This window comes from Juglans regia, chromosome 7 (assembly GCF_001411555.2).
Source record: "Juglans regia cultivar Chandler chromosome 7, Walnut 2.0, whole genome shotgun sequence".
In the NCBI taxonomy this organism is placed as follows: domain Eukaryota; kingdom Viridiplantae; phylum Streptophyta; class Magnoliopsida; order Fagales; family Juglandaceae; genus Juglans; species Juglans regia.
Genome location: NC_049907.1, coordinates 44,259,707 through 44,278,557, shown reverse-complemented (window position 1 = coordinate 44,278,557; position 18,851 = coordinate 44,259,707). Strand labels below are relative to the sequence as shown.

Here is an 18,851-nt window from a genome sequence, read left to right as displayed (position 1 = left end):
ATTATAAACTTTGAAACCAAAATATATATATATATATATATATATGTCAAGCTAGCAAAAGCATAATTCCTAGTCTTTTGTTGGAGTGCTGGGAATTGAATCAGATTCTGCTAAGATCTATCACTCCTTATCTTTACTTAGCATCGTCCTCCCCCAGAAACCACAGCCTCTCCCGTAGCACTTCTTCGCTCGTGTTAAGCTCAATCAGCATCTCTTCGTTCCTTGTTCCCGGTCATATCAATTTCTATGGTAAGCAAGTGTTTTTTTTTTTCCTGTAATTTTCCTCGTGTTTTGCTCTTTATGGATGAGTTGTTATTCCCTTGAGTTTTAGGGCTCTTTAAAAAATTCTTTTTTTGTGTCGTTAGAAGGTAGGATTGAAATTATATTTTGTGTAAAAATTTTAAAAAATTATAATAATGAGATGAGATGAATTTTCAATCTAAACAGTTTGGGCAAACCCATCTTTAAAAGACAATAAAATATCAAAATTCAATGAGTTTTTTTTTTTTTAAAGAAGATAATTTAAAGACTTGAGGTTTCACCGTTTCAATGAAAAAGGGGTTAATTGGTTTTATAGGAAAGTGAGAGGGAGCGTGCAAATGGGAAAAAGAAGAGCTTAATATCGATGGGACCATGGGGTGGAAATGGTGGGACCAGCTGGGACGATGGGACCTACAATGGGGTGAGAGAAATCAAGCTCGTTTACGACCGTTGCGTCGATTCAATCTGTGTGGTCTATGATAAGAATGGTAAGCCTTTCACAGCAGAAAAGCACGGAGGTGTTGGAGGCAATAAAACGACGGAGGTTAGTTTCCTGATTCTTTGCCCTATTCCAATTCTGACTACCATTTTTTTTTTTTTAAGAAAAATATAATTTTAGGCCACATTTATTTTTACAGATGAGATGAGATGAGATGAGATGAGATAAAAATTAAAAGTTAAATAAAATATTGTTAGAATATATTTTTTTAATATTAATTTTATTTTAAAATTTAAAAAAATTAAATTATTTATTTTATTTTATATAAAAATTAAAAAAAATTATAACGATAAAATGAAATGAAGTGAGATGTTTTGTAAAAGTGAACCAGACCTTAACATTTTTTAGGAGATTAGTAATACATTGGTGTGAGTTAAAATGGCCGTCTCCACTAGTAAATAAATATGCCTTCATATTGTGATTGACTCGAATTCTTCTTAGAATTGGTGTCTAAACGAGAAACAGCTCAATAATTGATTGATCGTGTATACAATATTAATTCTTTCTATTCCATAATAATAATAATAAGAATAAGAATAATTAATTAGATACACAAATCGGAAGATAAAAGTATCTAAAGACTTGCTTTTTCCATAATTATACTTTTACATGCTTTTCATGAATTTTACATGAATGCTAGGCTGTGATCAGAAAAACTTTGAGGTCATATATAACGAGAAATTATTAGATAAATCTAGAGTAATTTCATTTTTATTTTATCACACGATCATGTCATTTCTATTACAATATCATGTTATGATGCGATGTAAATATTGCATCATCAATACTTCAAAAGTAGCTAACAATTTTTAGAATAGAATAAGTATATTTTTTATTTTTGCATGGATTCCATGCATGCAGATTAAGCTCCAATACCCAGACGAGAGACTGATGAGTGTGAGCGGGCACTATTGTCCAGTGGTGCCGGGTACGAGCTCAGTGATCCAATCGCTGGCATTCAAAAGCAACAAGAGAACCTTTGGGCCATTTGGGGTGGAAGATGGGACCCCATTTACTTTGCCAATGGATGGAGGATTGATCGTCGGCTTCAATGGCCGGAGCGGTTGGTACCTTGACGCCATTGGCTTCCGTCTTTCCCGTGCCCAAACTCCACCACTGTTTCAAAGGGTTCTCAAGGCCCTTCATCTCCTCACTTGCACTCGTTCTTCGGCCCCCAAAGATGACGAAAACTAAAGCTTATCACGAGTAGTACTAATTAAAGGATCACTAGTGGTGCCCTTAAATTTGCTGCTTTGAACTTTATGTTATGTATTCCTCGGAGTCAGTACTCTCAGTCCTCCTTACAGCTTATACATTAATTAATTGTGAAACTTTGGTTCGTTTGTAGTAAATGAGATGAGTTGATATTAAAATTAAAAAATTAAATAAAATATTATTAAAATATATTTTTTAATATTATTTTTATTTTAAAAATTAAAAAAATTAAATTATTTATTTTATTTTATATTTAAATTTAAATAAAATTATAATAATTAAATAAAATAAGTTAAGATAAACTGTGAAATTAAACTACTATTATTCCAAAATGAAGTTTGACAAACTGGGCAAGCAAGCGCTTCAGAAAAATAATTTATTTGCTATGTTTTTTCACATTTTAAAATTCAAATCACAACGAAAATTCTAGAGGATGTCAATTCATTAGTGCACCAATCCTCCTCCTATGTAGAACTCTCCTATTGGGATCAAAACACATATTTTGATCCTAAAACAAGAAATGACAAAAAAAAAATCTCAAATACCGAAATAAATTAAGAGTAATATTATATACAATCTTCGAACGTGCAGTCTCTACATATTCTATTTGAAAAAAAAATAGAGGCTCACTATTAAAAATATAATTTTTTTTATATAAATTTCAGATTTATCCACCTTTTAAAAGAAAAAAAACACACTGCACATTCAAATAATACAAATATCATATTAATAGCTAGGCAAGGTCGTCACATGCATATTAATAGCTATCGACCTAGGTTGGCTGGTCATAACGCCCACATTACCGACCTTACCGACCTTGTCAAAGAAAAAAAAGAAAAGAGAAGGGAATCCATGCAAAAGACTATGATACGTGTGGATAATATACACTACTACTCATAACGCTGATAGTGCGTGCAATATTGCTTGATGTGATGAGTACACCAATATCTTACCCTCATTTCACCAAAACTCCAAAGACCATTATTAATTGGAGAATCAATCTTGACGGCTGAAGGAGAGAGACTGACTGACTGCCCCAGAGTTCCACCGGTCTCACATTCGAGCCCAAGTCCGTGATATAGGATCAAGCTCAAGAAAGCCGCATCAGTGCATCCAATCACCATACGCCATGTGTGCCAACCATGTTGTGCTTTAGTACCAATGGGGCCCATGTATCATGGCTATTAATTCCTTTATTCCACTTCAACGCCATGCTTCGAATTTAATGGCTGGACTCTTGGCACAAAGAACCCGATGCCAAACAAAACAAAATTAATGGTGTTTATCACTCACCGCATAATTCCCTCTCTGTGTTGTGCTTTGATTGATTGCTCTACTTTTAACCGAAATCTTGCAAATTACATAGAAGTAGAAGGGGGAATGGAATAATAATATATAGAGAGTCAATTTGCCATTTTGATTTTGTACGGATACCGATGATGATGCCTAGGCAGTCGTATCCAGTGACTCCATTCAAACGATTATTATACCTTCCGAAAATGCAAAACAAACCGCCAAACCCATAACCCACGCGCACGCTTTCTTCCCTTGTCTCCCTTTTCGTCTCTTCCTCGCAACAGCTCTTCCCTCATTCTCGATTACTCAGACACCTGTTTTCTCTATCTCGCTCTCTGTATGAGTAACTGCAGTCATCTTGTCAATAACCTAAATAGCCGTATCGTCAGAAATTCGTCCGTTAGGTTGCTGCGAACTTTTGGATCCTAAACACAGAGACCTACCCATGAGTTATTTCGTCTGAAATACCATGTCATTGGTTGGTTAAATCTACATTTGATCCCAGAAGATCTGAGCCCTTTTGGTAAGTTGATTTAATTCGACGAGAAAGATTACATCTTTACTCGATTTAAGCACCATTGGTGACCATAATCGGTGACCCTTTGAACTATTTGTTGTAGAAGAAGACTTGTTGTTTGTTTTCTTGTTTTTATTTTTTTTTATTTTTTTGGTGTGGTTCGAGGGTGAAGTGGGTGACTGGCATTTGAAATGAACGGGCACGAGGAGGAACAAACTGCTTTTGAGATCGGGGTAGTGGTTCCGAAGAGGAGTGCAAACGAAGAAAACGAGGATTGTGATTGCGTGGGGGTTCTTGTTGATGAGTTCAGAAAAGCGGGTTTGATTGTTGAGAGAGTCCAAGGCATTGCTGATGAGTTTATCAAGGTTTGGTTTTTAATTGTCTTCATAGCCCCCCTACAATTATATTCCTCGTCAAGTCGATTCACTCTTTAATTCATCTTTCTTATGCCATGTGCCGACTCATGCCTTTACATTGCGTCATGTTATTGAATCTTATGACGGAGTTTCAACTTTTGAAGAATTTTCAGTTTTTGGGTCGTGTTTTGGCTAATTAGGAAGAAAAATTATTTGGATATACTCATTTACACGTTCGTGTCTTGCTGACGTAATAGTTAAGCGTTACTTGCAGTGGCGTTGATGAAAAGAATCTTCCACATATTTCTTTAACCTAAGAGGGAAGCAGATAAATGTTGTTTGGAGTCTTTACTTTAGGCATTTATGGCTTCTTTTTTTTGCTTTTTTTTTTATAAGTAAGAAGTAAGTTTCATTGATATGAATGAAAATAGGCATAACTCATGTACACAGGGAGTATACAGAAGAAAACGCCTAAATACATTCAAAAAATGCTAAATTAGAGATAAGAAATTATGCACATTGTTTCCATTAAGCACAATGGCTGAAAACCATAGGAGTAAAGTATGTAGAAAAAAATTATGAAGCTCTGCCATTGTTTGCTCCCTATCTTCAAAGCACCGCGCATTCATTTCCGTCCAAATACACCACATAATGTACGATGGGATTAGCTTCCATATTGTTGCCACCTGGGGACACCCTTGGATACCCTTCCAGCAAGCAAGCAGGAACCCAAGCAACATCCACTCATACTAAATATCTCATTCCACAGCTCTTTTGTCACCCCACAATGCAATAATAGATGGTCCATTGATTCTCCATTTTTTTGCACAAATAACACCAATCCATCACAATGAGACCTCTCTTTCCTTAAGTTGTTCGTGGTTAGAATATTCCCAAAGGCGGCAGTCCACACAAAGAAAGCCACTTTGGAAGGTACATGAGAACTCCAAATGCTTTTCCACGGGAAATATACATTACCTTGTGAAGCCAATATTTTATAATATGTCTTAACTGTGAACTCCTTGCTGCCACTGGACCTCCATTGTATCCTATCACCCTGTGCCGTTATACTTCTTGAGGAGTATATCATGTTGAAAATTTCTAAAACGGTAGACAATTCCCAATCATGGTTATCCCAAGTGAATATGATATTTCACTTATGAGAGCCATGGGCAAATACAAACAAATATGCCATCGAAGCCTCCCTATTAGCCGCAATACTATAGAGAGCTGGGAAGGCCCTCTCCAAAGAGTGCTGTCCACACTGAACATCCTGCCAAAACCATATTCTAGTGCCCTGTCCAACCACAAAACGGATATTGTTTTCAAAACACTGCCAGCCCCCCCCTCCCAATATATCTCCACAATACCCCCCCCCCCCCCAATTACATTAGTACACCAACCACCCCAAGCACCTCCGTGTCTAGAGTTAATAACTTCTTTCCACAATGACTCCCCCTCCAAGTGATACGTCCATAGCCATTTCCCCAATAACGCTTTATTGAAGGTGCTCAAATTGCACACACCCAATCCTCCACTTGAGATTGGGGAGCAAACTTTATTCCAATTAACAAGATGGAATTTGTTTTCCTCCCCCAGACCATCCCACAGGAAATTCTGAAATAACTTCTCAATCTTATTCGCCACCGCTGCAGGTAGCAGAAATAGAGATAAGAAATAGGTCGGGAGATTAGATAAAGTGCTTGTGATTAGTGTGAGCTGCCCCCCACCCCATATACAACCGTTTTCCACCCAACCAACCTTTTCTCCACTTTCTCAATAACTCCTTCTCAAATAGCTCTAACTTTGAAAGTCACTCCCAAAGGGAGGCCAACATATTTCATAGGCAGAGAAGACATTTTACACTCCAAGAGATCTGCTAGACTACTGATCGAGGCACCACACCCACTGCCACCATCTCAGATTTACCAAGGTTTACCTTAAGCCCTGACACGGCTTCGAAGCACAACAAGAGTGCTCGTAGAGCTTGAATTTGGCCCAACTCCGCTTCACAGAAGAATAAAATGTGAGATCATGATAGAGCCATTAGTATCATTATCCACCGAAAATCCAGCTAAACAACCACCCTCAAAAGCTGCCTTCACCATTTGGCCAAGTGCCTCCATAACAATAACGAAAAGAATGGAGACAATGGTTCCCCTTGCCGCAATCCGTGATAACTATTAAAGAAACCCACAGGGGTACCATTAACTAACACTGAGAAGTGAGCAGTAGTTATACAATGTCGAATCCATGAAATCCGCCTATCACCAAAGTCACACCTCCCAAGTAAGTAAAGGAGGAAATCCAAATTTACATGATCATATGCTTTCTCCATATCAAGCTTACATAGAATGCCTAGTGTGCCCTCCTTCAACCTATGATCCAAGCACTTATTGGCAATAAGAACTGAATCAAGTATCTGCCTCCTCCGAACAAAGGTATTTTGAGGTTTTGAAATAATTTGCTCCATTACCAAACTTAACCGGTTAGCAAGAACCTTTGAAATAATTTTATAAACCCCACTCACTAGGCTTATAGGGTGGAAATCCTCGGCTTCCATCGCCCCCATGTTTCTTCGGTATGAGGGCTATGAATGTCGCATTGAGGCACTTCTCAAACTTTTGGAAGGCATGGAATTCAAGAAAGACCTGCATAACATCACATTTCACAATCTCCCAACAATGTTGGAAGAAACCCATTGAAAACCCATCCGGCCCAGGCGCTTTGTCTTTAGCCATACTGCTAATGACCTTATGCACCTCGTATTCTTCAAAAGGTCTTTCCAACCAGCTCGCACTCTGAATATCAATAGACTCAAAAGGCAAATTATCGAGCTTCGGCCACCAACAAGTTGGCTCCATGAGCAAGTTCTCATAATAATTCACAATATGGTTCTCTAATTCAGGGGGAAAAGAGAACTTGGTTACCTGTCTTGAGTGTCTCAATAGTGTTGTTGCGCCTATGTGAATTGGCCACTCTATGGAAGAGCCAAAAATTTCCAAGTTCCACCTCCTTAAATCTTGCTTTAAAGCTTTAAGCTTACTTGCAAGAATGAAGCTAGAGGTACCCGTGAACTGATAAGAAGACCACCAGGAACGAACTTTCTTAGCAAAACCGTCTACTACTAACCACATATTTTCAAACTTGAAATACTGGCGGCCCCTATGAATGCCACCACAATATAACAAAATAGGAAAATGATTCGGGCAAACCTGGGCTAGCCTCTTCTGACACAGCTTTGGAAAGTGGGCTTCACAATAAGGAAAAACAAGAAATCTATCCAATCTCCACTATTGGACCATGTGAACTCGCCCCCAACAAGGGGAAGATCCATAAGGTCCAAATCAAACATCAACTCGGAGAACTCCTCCATGGCTATTGAGGTGCGAAAATTCCCCACCCATACACCAGGGCACGTCCCATAAACAATATAAGCCCGCAAACTCCTCCCAAAGCCTTCTCCTCTCTCTTTCCAAATTTAACCCATAAATGCCTACATAAGCGCACTCCCACCCATATACTGCATTTTTAAATAGACTAGCAACCGAAAAAATCCCAACACACTCCTATACCGCCTCCACCACTCTTTTATCCCACATTAAGAGGACACCACCAGACGCTCCTACCGAAGCCAAGTAAGACCAACCCACATACGAACACCCCCACAAGCTGCGAATAAGTCTTCTATCGATGACCTTCAATTTTGTTTCTTGAAAACACACCACATCAGCCTTCCACATTCACAATAAAGATTTTATGCGAAGGCGCTTATTGCGATCATTAAGCTCCTGCACATTCCAAGAGAGGATCTTAGGTTTCATGGACAATGGTAAGACCCCTCCCTTTCATTCTATCCCTTCCGCCACTCCCCTCCTTCACTTCATAATATATAGAGCCTTAAACTCTGTAAGCATCTCGGACACTTGACTATAGACATAGAGTGTGATTTAGCAGTGGTAGTAAACTGGTTCCTCACAAACAAATGTACGGTATGGTACCTTTGGGATTACTGGGATCAATTACAGAGTCTATTACAGGAGTTTGATTTCTCCATAACACACCAATACAGAGAAGGAAACCAAGTGGCAGATTCACTGGCGAGGCGAGGGGCATTGGGCCAGTCCTTAACCTGCTTGGAATGGTCGCAGCTCCCAAGGTTGACAAGAGGCTTAGTGAGATTGGATATACTGGGTACAGCTTACGTTAGAAGCAAGTGATAGTCATCGTATAGTTTTCTGGCTAGTTTTTTGGAATACTGTATAGGCTTGGAAAGTGTAGGCAGGAACAGATAGTTTTTACTTTTTGAATGGTGTATGATGGTTTTCCTCCGCCAAAAGTGAGGGGTTCTATATAGTATTCGGAGGTTCCGCCCTCCTTTTAAAAAAAAAAAAAAAAAAAAAAAAGTTCCCTATCTCTCTTTGTGGCGGACTTCGATCTACCATCTTCAATGGCCACAAGAAGAACCCTGAACTACTCTTCAAAGCTTATACAAGACACCCCAACGAAAGCTTGAATCTCCTTCACTTTTTTGAACAACCAATCCGAAATAAACCGCTCTGAGTTGGGACTAGGAGGGAGCATGCGTATAGGTTCAACATCTCCCCCATCGATGCACTCCCCTTCACAGATAACCAGCTGCATATCCAACTCTTTTGGCCCCTTCAAGGAAGCTCCTCTTTTTTCTTGTCAAGGCCCGCTTCTCCAGATTCCATTTAAGTTAATGGTGCTAGGACACTACTGTTTAGAATAAAGACTTCTCCAGGTGCCAATTGTGCTAACTGCGTCTACGTCTGCCCAGCCAAGAGTTCTCCATCAACTGTTGTCTACTTCTGCCCAGCAAAGACTTCTCCAACCACTACCTGAGTTATGCCTGGGGGGTCATTGACAACCAGTGAAGAGGTCTGTGCAGTTACCACAGTTGTATCTTGAAACAACCCACACGTGGGAATGGCCCCAATGAGTGTGTTCTCAATCACCAGTGAGTTAATCCCCTATTTTGACGTCGTAGATGTGTCGGCGACCACCATCGCACCTTTCTGTGCAGGTTCCGATGCATTTGGGGCAAATACGACGTCATTATTCCACGTTCTCAGGGCGCAATGCACTATTGAAGTTATTGCCGGAGTCGTAGCCTCCACCGGAGGAACGACAACCTCTAGCAAGGTTGCCAGAGTCCTCACCAGGAATGGTGGCACAGCCCCACCCATCGATGGGCCAACTTCCGCCTAGGTCCTTCTCCAGCTCTCCCAGCTGAATCTCCAAATTAAACAAAATTTGCAGCAAATTTTCCTCTTTCAGCCCAGCAATGTCTCTCCTACCCCCTTCCCGTAACTAAGCACCACCCATAAAAGTGGCTCCACCTGACCTCGACAGACCTGTTGTTGCTGCACACTTCACGTCTCGAGGCCTCTCCATCTCTCCGCTCCCTTGGAGAACCTCCCTGTACGATCAGAGGTTTGAAATTTGCAACGTCTTCACTGGTGGTAATAGCCGCACGGAACCTCCAACACTTCTAGCTTCCTTCAACGCCACCACAAGTTTCTCCAACCCACTCTGCCTTTGTCCCTTGGTATAAAGATGAAACTCCGGCATCCCCCCCCACCAAAAAAAAACTCCACCAACGCCATGTATTCTCCCCTGGAGTTGGTGCAGCGTTGTGCAATATAACCCATGTCCCCATCCCAATGGGCAGTATAGAAACCCTTTCCCAAAACCTTTAGACACTCCTCCAAGGCTTTGGAGAACCATCGTACTGTCCCTAGCCCCAAGCTCATATTTTTTACAACTTTCCATCCCTTCTCTATAAGATGCACGTACCTACCGTCTCTTGACACGTCAAACAATGTTGCCTTAGAATGCACTGTCAAACACCCGTAACCACCATCGGAATCAAAAGGAGGGAAACAAAGACGAAGAAGAAAAAAAGAAAAAAGAAACTAATGGCAAAGTGTATGGAGAGAAAACCTTGGGTAAGAATAAAAAAAAAAATTTGTATTTTATGGCTTCTTGCCGAGTAGAGAAATTTCACACAATTGGACATTCTTTCCTTTTACATTATTTTACTGTATCCTCCTTCTGGCTGGCCTGAAGTAAATTAAGTTGATCTCTTTCTAATTTGAGATGCTGATTTTAGCGACCTTTATTTCAGCTGGCAGCACCTTTGGAGACTTTGGGGAGGGCTGCTGCCGAGTTACAGTTAAGGAAAAGGACTCATATTGGTAATTATCATGCAGTTTCTATTTTCTCGTCTCATTTGGCATGTTTCTGCTTGTCTTCTTTTATAAGTATTTATATTCTTTCACCTTTTTTTTTTTTGAAAAAATGTGCAGTTTTTATTTTCTAGTAGAGAGAATGTATTTACTTACTATGTTTCAGGGATGGATTTACAATTTGAATGGGAGGAGGTTGAAGCTTTTGTGAGACAGCCTGATGGTTCATTGTTCAGCTGGTGTGAGCGTTTTCATTGCTACCATCACTTGATATATGGGATTGTGAGTCATTGTATATATACCAATTTATCGTATTCTCGTGATCTTTTCTTACCGCTTAGATTCATAGATTTTTTCCCTCTACAAATAGGCAGATATGAGTTTAATGTGGAGGCGATTGAGATTGCAAAAAAAGTGTCCATAAAAAAAATTCATAAATTTTTGTGTCGATGAATAGGCAGGTATGATTTTAATATGTGGAGGCAATTGATTTCACCAAAAAGGTCTTTTTTTTTTAAAAAAAAATCACTCTATTTTCTTTTAAAATCCTATCAATTTGAGTATTTCTTACATCTCAATCAACCATCATCAATGTTTGTCTTTGTACTTCAGTTTTATTAGTTGTCATTGGTTTTGTCTCAGTGAGCCGACATACTTACTGAACTTTGCAGGTGAACAAGAGCCCGTCAACTATAGCATTGAAATTTGAAGGAAATGAGTACCATTGGAAACCTGGTGAAAATATAGTTCAGAAATTGGAATCAGAGCATTTTGTAAAACAAGTCTTTCCTTTGCATGGTATGTTAGCTTATCACCAAATCATGTGCTTACTGATCTCACCTTAATTCCAAAGTAAGATACTGAGATGACTTTTGGTTTATAGATGAACTAAAGAGGAAGAACCTCCTTAAAAGTTGGGCGCTGCACTGGTGGAACCTTACGAACCAGCCAATCGATGAAATTTATTCATATTTTGGGACAAAGGTAAGTGTAACTGCAGTATTAGTTTCTTCTTCTTCTTCTTTTTCCAGTTATTTTTATATGATTTTGCTAACTTCCAAAGAGGTATTAATACTGTGTAGATTGCAATTTACTTTGCTTTCCTTGGAATGTATACGCAATGGATGCTCTTCCCAGCTGCGTTTGCTATCGCTTTACAGCTAATTGATTTTGGGTAAAGTTGGATACTCTACCTCTTAATGCCCCGGCAGGGTGTTAATTTTATTCTAGTTTGGAATGTGGTAAAATATTGCTTTTAAATAAATAAAGTGCTTGCTTAAATGTCTTTTTTCAGGTCGTTGCGGTTATTGGTGCTTCCTGTTTTCTTCGTAGGCATAATATTATGGGCTGTAATCTTTTCCCAGTTCTGGAAACGAAAAAACTCTGCCCTATTAGCCAGGTTGGTCAACTGCACATTGATTATTAGGTTCACATTCCTGTATTTTCTTTTTGTTTGGTCAATTATATGTTGGTGCCCTTCCTTTCATTCTGTTTGGGTTTCACTTTGTAGATGGCAGATTAGTTATTCAGTTGCTGTTGACCCGGGATATAAACTTCTAGGCATGGAGTGGACTTCCCTACAGTCACCGGGGGAACTATTAAGAAAATGGGGGACTGATAAAACAAACGAGAAAGAAGTGTATCAAAAAAATGAGTGGTTTGGATATCTTATGAGATTCAGAAATGATTCTATATTCATCTTGAGTATTATATGCCTTCAGTTGCCATTTGAGTTGGCCTATGCTCATCTTTACGAGGTTATCGGGTCTGATATTATGAAGTAAGAATCTTGGTCCTTTGCATGTATGATTTTTTTTCAACTTATTGAAAGGAATTATTTCGATTGTTCTCTTGGCACCTTAGTTTTCTTCTAGTCCTTACCCCCATGGCCATATCTAGTAGATTAGCTCTCTCATACCTTCATTGTGTGTTTATCTGAATTTAAGACCGCATCAACTCATTTTAATAAGTCAGTACGATCATTTTCATGTCTCAACTTTTCCATATCCATGTAAGATGATGATGCTACCACAAACCACCTCTATGAAGCTTCCTTTGGTTGACAAATATAAGTGCATCTATACAATTCTAAGATTGTTTCTATTTCGTAGGGTATTTCAATAAACCGATAGAATAAATAATATCTTTCTTTCTTCTTTTAAAATTAATAGAAAAGGCCTTCCAATGGCGAAATATAAATACTGGAATGTCTCTTAGTTTAGTACAGACCAATGAACTGATTGTGTGATTTGAAATAGAGTAAATTCTGATTAATAGAGTAATAAGTAAAATGTTCAATGTAAGACATAAAGTAATAACGTTTATAATTTTATGATTGAAATATAAAATATACCGAGATTGTTGTCGTTTTCTGCTTCTTAGAATGTATTTAGGTGTTTCTTTTGTATACTTCCTGTGTACATGGGCATTACCTATTTCATTCATATTAATAAAACTATCGTTCTTATAAAAAATAAATAAATAAAACATGTTGAGATGCACCAAAAAAATACATCAATTTCAAGACCAGAAAAGGTTTCCTAAGGTCAAAAGGGTCCGTTGAGCACCTTGTGGCTATGTCATAGTAGATTAAACCACTTGCCCAGGATCAACTTCTAGATCATATTGCTCTAGTGCATAACTTAGTAAATTGATAGATGAGGAAAAGAGCTAGGTGTTTTACAACCTCCCGTTATAAAAGAAAGACAAAGATTTAGAAGGTTTGTCAGGGTAAGGTCCAAAACAGTAGCCATCGGTCAATTCCTTTTCATGTAAATGCAGATTATTATAATTTATAAGTTGCCATCAAGTTCTCTTCAAATATCTTTGTCAAATCATTTCAATCTAGGTTTAGGCTCTCCACATGAAGGGAGTGGATGTATAAATCCTAACCAGTGATTTTCCCCAACTTTTCATAGTAAACATTTTTTTTCCACTTTTTTGTGTTGTATTAATAGCATGAAGATCTTACTTCATGCATTAGTTGCATGAAGATGACACTATCTTCTGTTTCTTTTTTTCAGGTTTGGGCTGACAGCCTTTTATATTCTTTCCATTCAGCATTTTACAAGGGTGTGTGGTAAGATATCGGTCAAGCTCATTAAGCATGAAAACAATGAAACCACAGAAAAAAGGGCTGACAGCTTGGTCTACAAGGTATTGACTAGAATTTTAACAGGTCCCCTCAGGCTTTTACTGTCCCTTGTGAGGATATTTATTTCGTGCAGTTCAAGACCTTAATTGCTCTTGCAGGTCTTTGGTCTTTACTTCATGCAGTCATATATTGGAATTTTCTATCATGCCCTCTTGCACCGCAATTTTTTGACTCTTCGTCAAGTCTTGATTCAGCGTCTCCTTGTGTCTCAGGTGAAACAGATTTTTCTTTTTCTTTTTTTCTTCTTTTGAATTTTATTTTGCTACTTCTGGGCCCTGTATATGCTCTTGATTTGTAAATGTTATACAGGTGTTTGAAAATTTGTTGGAAAATACTTTACCCTATCTTAAGTACAGCTACAAAAAATACAGAGTTCGGTAAGTTTCTTCTGTATGTGTCATCTGTTGGTCCCTTGCATTTTTGGTTAACGCTTAATTTTACCTTCTTTGCACGTTACCTGAACATGGGCTGATGCATCCTTCTTGTATCAAGAGACAAGAAGAAACGTGAAAAAGGATCGTCAACAAGAAAGATTCAGTTCACTACTAGGGTAGAGAAAGAGTACATGAAATCTTCTTATTCAGCAAGCATTGGTGAGGAGCTTGAGGATGGCCTGTTCGATGGTAATATTTTCATTCATATATAACTGTAGACAAGATTATAGTGCATTTGGAGTCAAATGGAATTCGAAGCAAATTATTTTGTTTTCAAAATATTAGAAAGATGATAATATATTTGTAAAAAGAACATTACTTTTATAGAGAGGAGTCTGAATTGAGTTAGGTTGCCAAACTGGATAGGGTTGATGAAACATTTACTTCATGTGCTGGATATTTTGGGTCTTTCCTTTTCTTTTTCCTTAATTTTCTCAATGATAATGCTGGCTTGTTGATTTGATGTTAACAGAATAACTTGTGTGGTTGGTACACTTGGAAATTAGAACTGTATAGGTTCATTTTCTTGTTTTTTCTTTTAAACAACCATGAGATTTTAGAGATTGTCCATTTCTTTGACTGATTAAACTCAAAATCCACCTGCAGATTTTTTGGAGTTGGCATTGCAGTTTGGAATGATCATGATGTTTGCTTGTGCATTCCCTCTCACATTTGCCTTTGCTGCTTTGGTATATAATGCTTTTTTAGTGGTACCCACACCATTTTTTCCCTTTTTAAGTTGGTTTTGGTTCTTAGTAAAGTATGCAACGCAGAACAACATTACAGAAATCAAAACTGATGCATTAAAGCTGCTTACCATGTTTAAAAGGCCTGTCCCTCGTGCTGCCACTACAATTGGAGCTTGGCTAAACATTTTCCAGGTACTTAAATCCTTGAACAAGAAAAGTATTTTAGTTTACATGCTTTTGGATAAAAAAAACCTCCCCTTGCCCCTTCTTCATTCAGAAGACTTGGGAAAGCACAAACTGGGCATGAACATCAGGATATAAGACTGTTGGGTTCTAACATCAACATTCATAACTTTTTATATAAATATCTTTAAATTCAGAATGCATAAATCATTGTTTCATACGTCCATTATTCCCCAAACTTCCTCGTTTTGTCCATTTTATGCAAGCTAAGAAATCACCGGTGTCCTATCTACTTTTGTACTGATGCCCTACTGATTCAGGATCTCTTCATATTTCAGTTCCTGATAGTGTTGTCGATCTGCACAAACTGTGCACTTCTAGTGTGGTTATATGATCAGGAGGGGAATTGGAGCATAGAGCCTGGACTTGCAGCAATTCTGGTCATGGAACATATCCTCCTGTTGATCAAGTTTGGAGTCTCCCGCTTTGTCCCTGAGGTGATTCTCTTCTGTAAAGAATCTTCTTTCCACTTTTCTTCGTAAGATTGGAATATTTGTCAGTTGAAATAACATTTTTGGGTTTATATGAGAGATCAAAGAGTATGAACTTTGTTTCTGGCAGGAACCTGCTTGGGTAAGAGACAGTCGGGTGAAGAATGCCACACGGGCACAGGATATGTGTTCGAAACAGCTCTTGAGAACCATTTCTGTTGGCAAAAAGGTTTTTGCCGTTGTAAGAGAGGGAGAGAGGTGAGTGACCTGGACCTTTTTCTAGTGCGTCACTCCTACCTTTTTGGCACAGAAGAACAAAACGAACCAGAGGTTTAGTCTGGAATAGTTCTTCGGAGCTGATCAGAGTTTTGAATTCCCAGCATTGGTGGTTTATCAGTAGAGGATTCTTCTGCATTTGGGTCAACTCATTTTAGTACTGCGAGTGTTCTTCTACGGTGAATGGCACAGCCTTACTATGTATTTCACTTTACCCATTTTTATTATAGTGGTTCTAAAGATTGTGGTACATTGGGATTGCTGCAATGTACGTAACCGGCTTGATTTTTGAGGGATAAAGGTAATTAGTGAAATTTTGTACAATTAGGTAGTACAGCATTGTAAGAAAAGGTGAGAAAGGTATATCAATGTTTGCATTTATCTAGTCATTTTCAGGGTCAGATTTTGCATGCAATTTCTCCCATGGTGCTCAAAATTTTCTTCTCTTTTATGAACCATACTCGAATGATTACCAGAAACTACAACCATCCAATTTCGAATGCCAATTTCAGCGACCTCAAACCAGCACAAAAAGAGTTCATTTTTCGTTCGATTAAACAGTACATCATGTGGGCTTGGACCATGGAGTAACGTGTTTAGAGAAATGGTATCTGATTTTTTGGCTAAGGAACCAAGGGACGTTCTGTGGAGTTTTTTGGAGATAACTTTGGACATGGACGTTTTCGAGGACTGGTTCGGACAGATAGATGGGGCTTGCCTTATGTTTGAAGTAGGTAATAGTTTTATTCCGCTAGGATGTTCATAATATGGTTTGGATTTATTTTGATATCTGGGTTTGGATGTTTTGTTTATATGTAACTCTCAGGTATCCGGTTTGTTTACACGGTTTTCTTATACTATAAGTGAGGGTTTCGATAAAATTGGAATGTCGTCCTCTAAAAAAAAAAAAAAAAACGACCATGGAGTAACATTAATTGCCGTCTTTGCCATGTGAACTTGCGTTCTTGGTCTCCTCTTTTCCTTCCGCTTGGTCTTTAAGGAAACATCTTTTTTATGTGATGGATTCATGCAGCAAAATGATGGCGTTTTTTTATGTAATAACGGCAAACATATTCATTTCGGTATTAACCGAATTCCAACCTCCAAAAAAAAAAAAAGTTCTATTTTGGTTTGGGATATTTGTCTCTGTATAATAGCATGGTTTTCCTTTTTGTTGGGGTGACCAAATTGCTCATATATGAACGTCAGAAAGTCCCATTCATGGGACTTTCTGAGACTATCATAGAGATGTAGAAACCACTTTCGATCGATCAAAATCATTTCTAACGAGGGATATAACTTAAACACATCTATGTAAAATTATTCAGAAGCCTTATCTGAGATAACTTAAACAAGGTTTTAGTACAAGTAGAAAGTACTTTATGGATCCAAAATTGCTTCAACACTATGACATCACGTATCAATAGCAAGCTTCAATCCAACTATAAAACAAACTAACTGGGTTGTGAATATACTTACGACGACCTTTTGGATATATCTTAAAATTTGAATCTTATAAATCAAATTATGTCACGTGGATAGTATATGGTGTAAAAATCCTCAAATAACACTACTCTATTTTCAAACATAGAGTACTAGTTCATTACCCTTTCAGCCCAATAATCATTTCAAAATGAGAAATATTATTTATCAACCTCACAATACACCAACATGTAATTATTTAAACACACATATTAACATATTTACACATCAATGTGTGTAGTGTAGGAGATGATAAGCAGAATTTTTATTTCAAAATTTTGCACCAAATATACTAATGATTTAAATCTGTATTAGGATAAAGAAATATTATTATTTCGGATTTTATATAATTATAAACAGCAAAACTAAAAAAAAAAAACTCATACAACATTTCGAATTACTGCCTTTCCCTTTGGGCCTGATCTATTTTCGAATTCTGACATTAATCTAGGATTTGCGTGGACATGAGGTTTTCAAGCAACGTGCATGGTTGGGTTTTCTTCTTCTGTAAGATATCTACAATATCTAGGATTTAGTACAGGAACCTGGTAAATGAGATCATTAACATGACAATGATACAAGATTATTATATTTATAAATATATATACATGCAGTACTTCATCATCTCCCCAAGAATCTTGACAACGCATGCAAGCTGGTATATTCCTGTGCTAGGACTACGAGTTTCAGCCAACATTATTTGACCCTTCCTTTTTCGTCTTTTGAACCCCCCTCCCCTCTCCTCCCCTCCCCCCCCCAAAAAAAAAAAAAAATCTTCCATATTTGTTGCTTCAAGCTCTCTCGTGATCAGTTCCGCCGCGATTGAAACAGTTTAACCAACCCATCATTTCTGCAAATCAGATTTAAAACAACCAGTCTTGAAACGGGTTGGCAATAGAAAAATCATCAACAAAGAGAAACTCAGAGATCGATACTTCATGTTCTCATCGCGATCGATCGAATATCCAAACACATGAGCCGTAACATAAAATAATAATATATATAGTTCAACTGCGACGAGAGCTTCCGAATCGACTACTAACCTGGCGGGCGTAAGACACAACGGCCTTAGCCCACCTCTTGATCTCAGACTTCAACTTGTTGGAATCCATGTCCTTGAGTTGCTTTCCTGGTTCTACTGAAATCTCCACGAAGGAGAAGCAACGATCAAAGCGTCCGCGCTTTGCAACGTCGCCCTTCTTTACGGCTTCACCGTCGTCCAGAGAGTGACATTTCTTTACCGACATGGTTTTTGGAGCTTCTTGGTGGCTGCTGCTGCGGTTTGTGTTGTGTTGTGCAGCTCAAAGCCTAGAAACTTAATTTGGTGCACGCAATAGTAATGGTTGCTAGGGATATGCACTAATTTATAAGGTTAGAGATCTAAACAAGGCAAATTAAGCCATTATAATGCGTGTGGTAGACCACTTGCGTTGACTTGACTTTTCAAAATTGCATACCTTTATTCTTTATATTATTAGACAAGTTTGTTGTTCTATTCTGCACACTGCGTTAATGAAATGATTATATTATGCAGGAAAAGGTGTTGGTAATAGATCTTGATTTTTATTATATTAATATATTTTTTTTTTTTTGGCATACATATGCTTTTAATTCTTCTCTACGTTAGAGCCTTCCTTTGAAAAGTAAATTCATCTCAATTTATTATTAAAATTTTTTTAAATTTTAACATAAAATATAATAAATAATTCAACTATTTCAAATCTCAAAATAATAATAATAATAATAATAATAAATAATATTCTAATAATATTTTATCATCTCAACT

General features: G+C 37.8%; 2 protein-coding genes across 4 annotated transcripts; both read left to right on the top strand.

The window, feature by feature from the left end:
* The first annotated feature begins 93 nt into the window (after positions 1 to 93).
* On the top strand, positions 94 to 2,075 carry LOC108982904 (jacalin-related lectin 19-like). The gene is made up of 3 exons (XM_018954389.2): positions 94 to 249; positions 578 to 805; positions 1,622 to 2,075. The coding sequence occupies exons 1-3, from the start codon at positions 247 to 249 to the stop codon at positions 1,952 to 1,954; spliced, it is 564 nt and encodes a 187-aa protein (XP_018809934.1). The 5' UTR covers positions 94 to 246; the 3' UTR covers positions 1,955 to 2,075.
* A 1,214-nt stretch (positions 2,076 to 3,289) lies between these two features.
* Positions 3,290 to 15,873, top strand: LOC108982898 (anoctamin-like protein At1g73020). 3 transcript variants are annotated; one of them, XM_018954373.2, is made up of 17 exons: positions 3,309 to 3,794; positions 3,961 to 4,153; positions 10,296 to 10,365; positions 10,523 to 10,638; positions 11,028 to 11,154; positions 11,240 to 11,340; positions 11,439 to 11,530; positions 11,651 to 11,755; positions 11,867 to 12,136; positions 13,380 to 13,512; positions 13,609 to 13,722; positions 13,820 to 13,887; positions 14,003 to 14,133; positions 14,551 to 14,633; positions 14,718 to 14,825; positions 15,155 to 15,313; positions 15,438 to 15,873. In XM_018954373.2, the coding sequence occupies exons 2-17, from the start codon at positions 3,980 to 3,982 to the stop codon at positions 15,567 to 15,569; spliced, it is 1,983 nt and encodes a 660-aa protein (XP_018809918.1). In that variant the 5' UTR covers positions 3,309 to 3,794; positions 3,961 to 3,979; the 3' UTR covers positions 15,570 to 15,873. The 3 variants fall into 3 exon arrangements, 2 of the variants coding, with proteins under 2 accessions (XP_018809918.1, XP_018809917.1); XM_018954372.2 differs by having other exon boundaries at positions 3,350 to 3,794; positions 3,954 to 4,153; XR_001994777.2 differs by lacking the exon at positions 15,438 to 15,873 and having other exon boundaries at positions 3,290 to 3,794; positions 3,954 to 4,153; positions 14,731 to 14,825; positions 15,155 to 15,262.
* Positions 15,874 to 18,851: the final 2,978 nt, after the last annotated feature.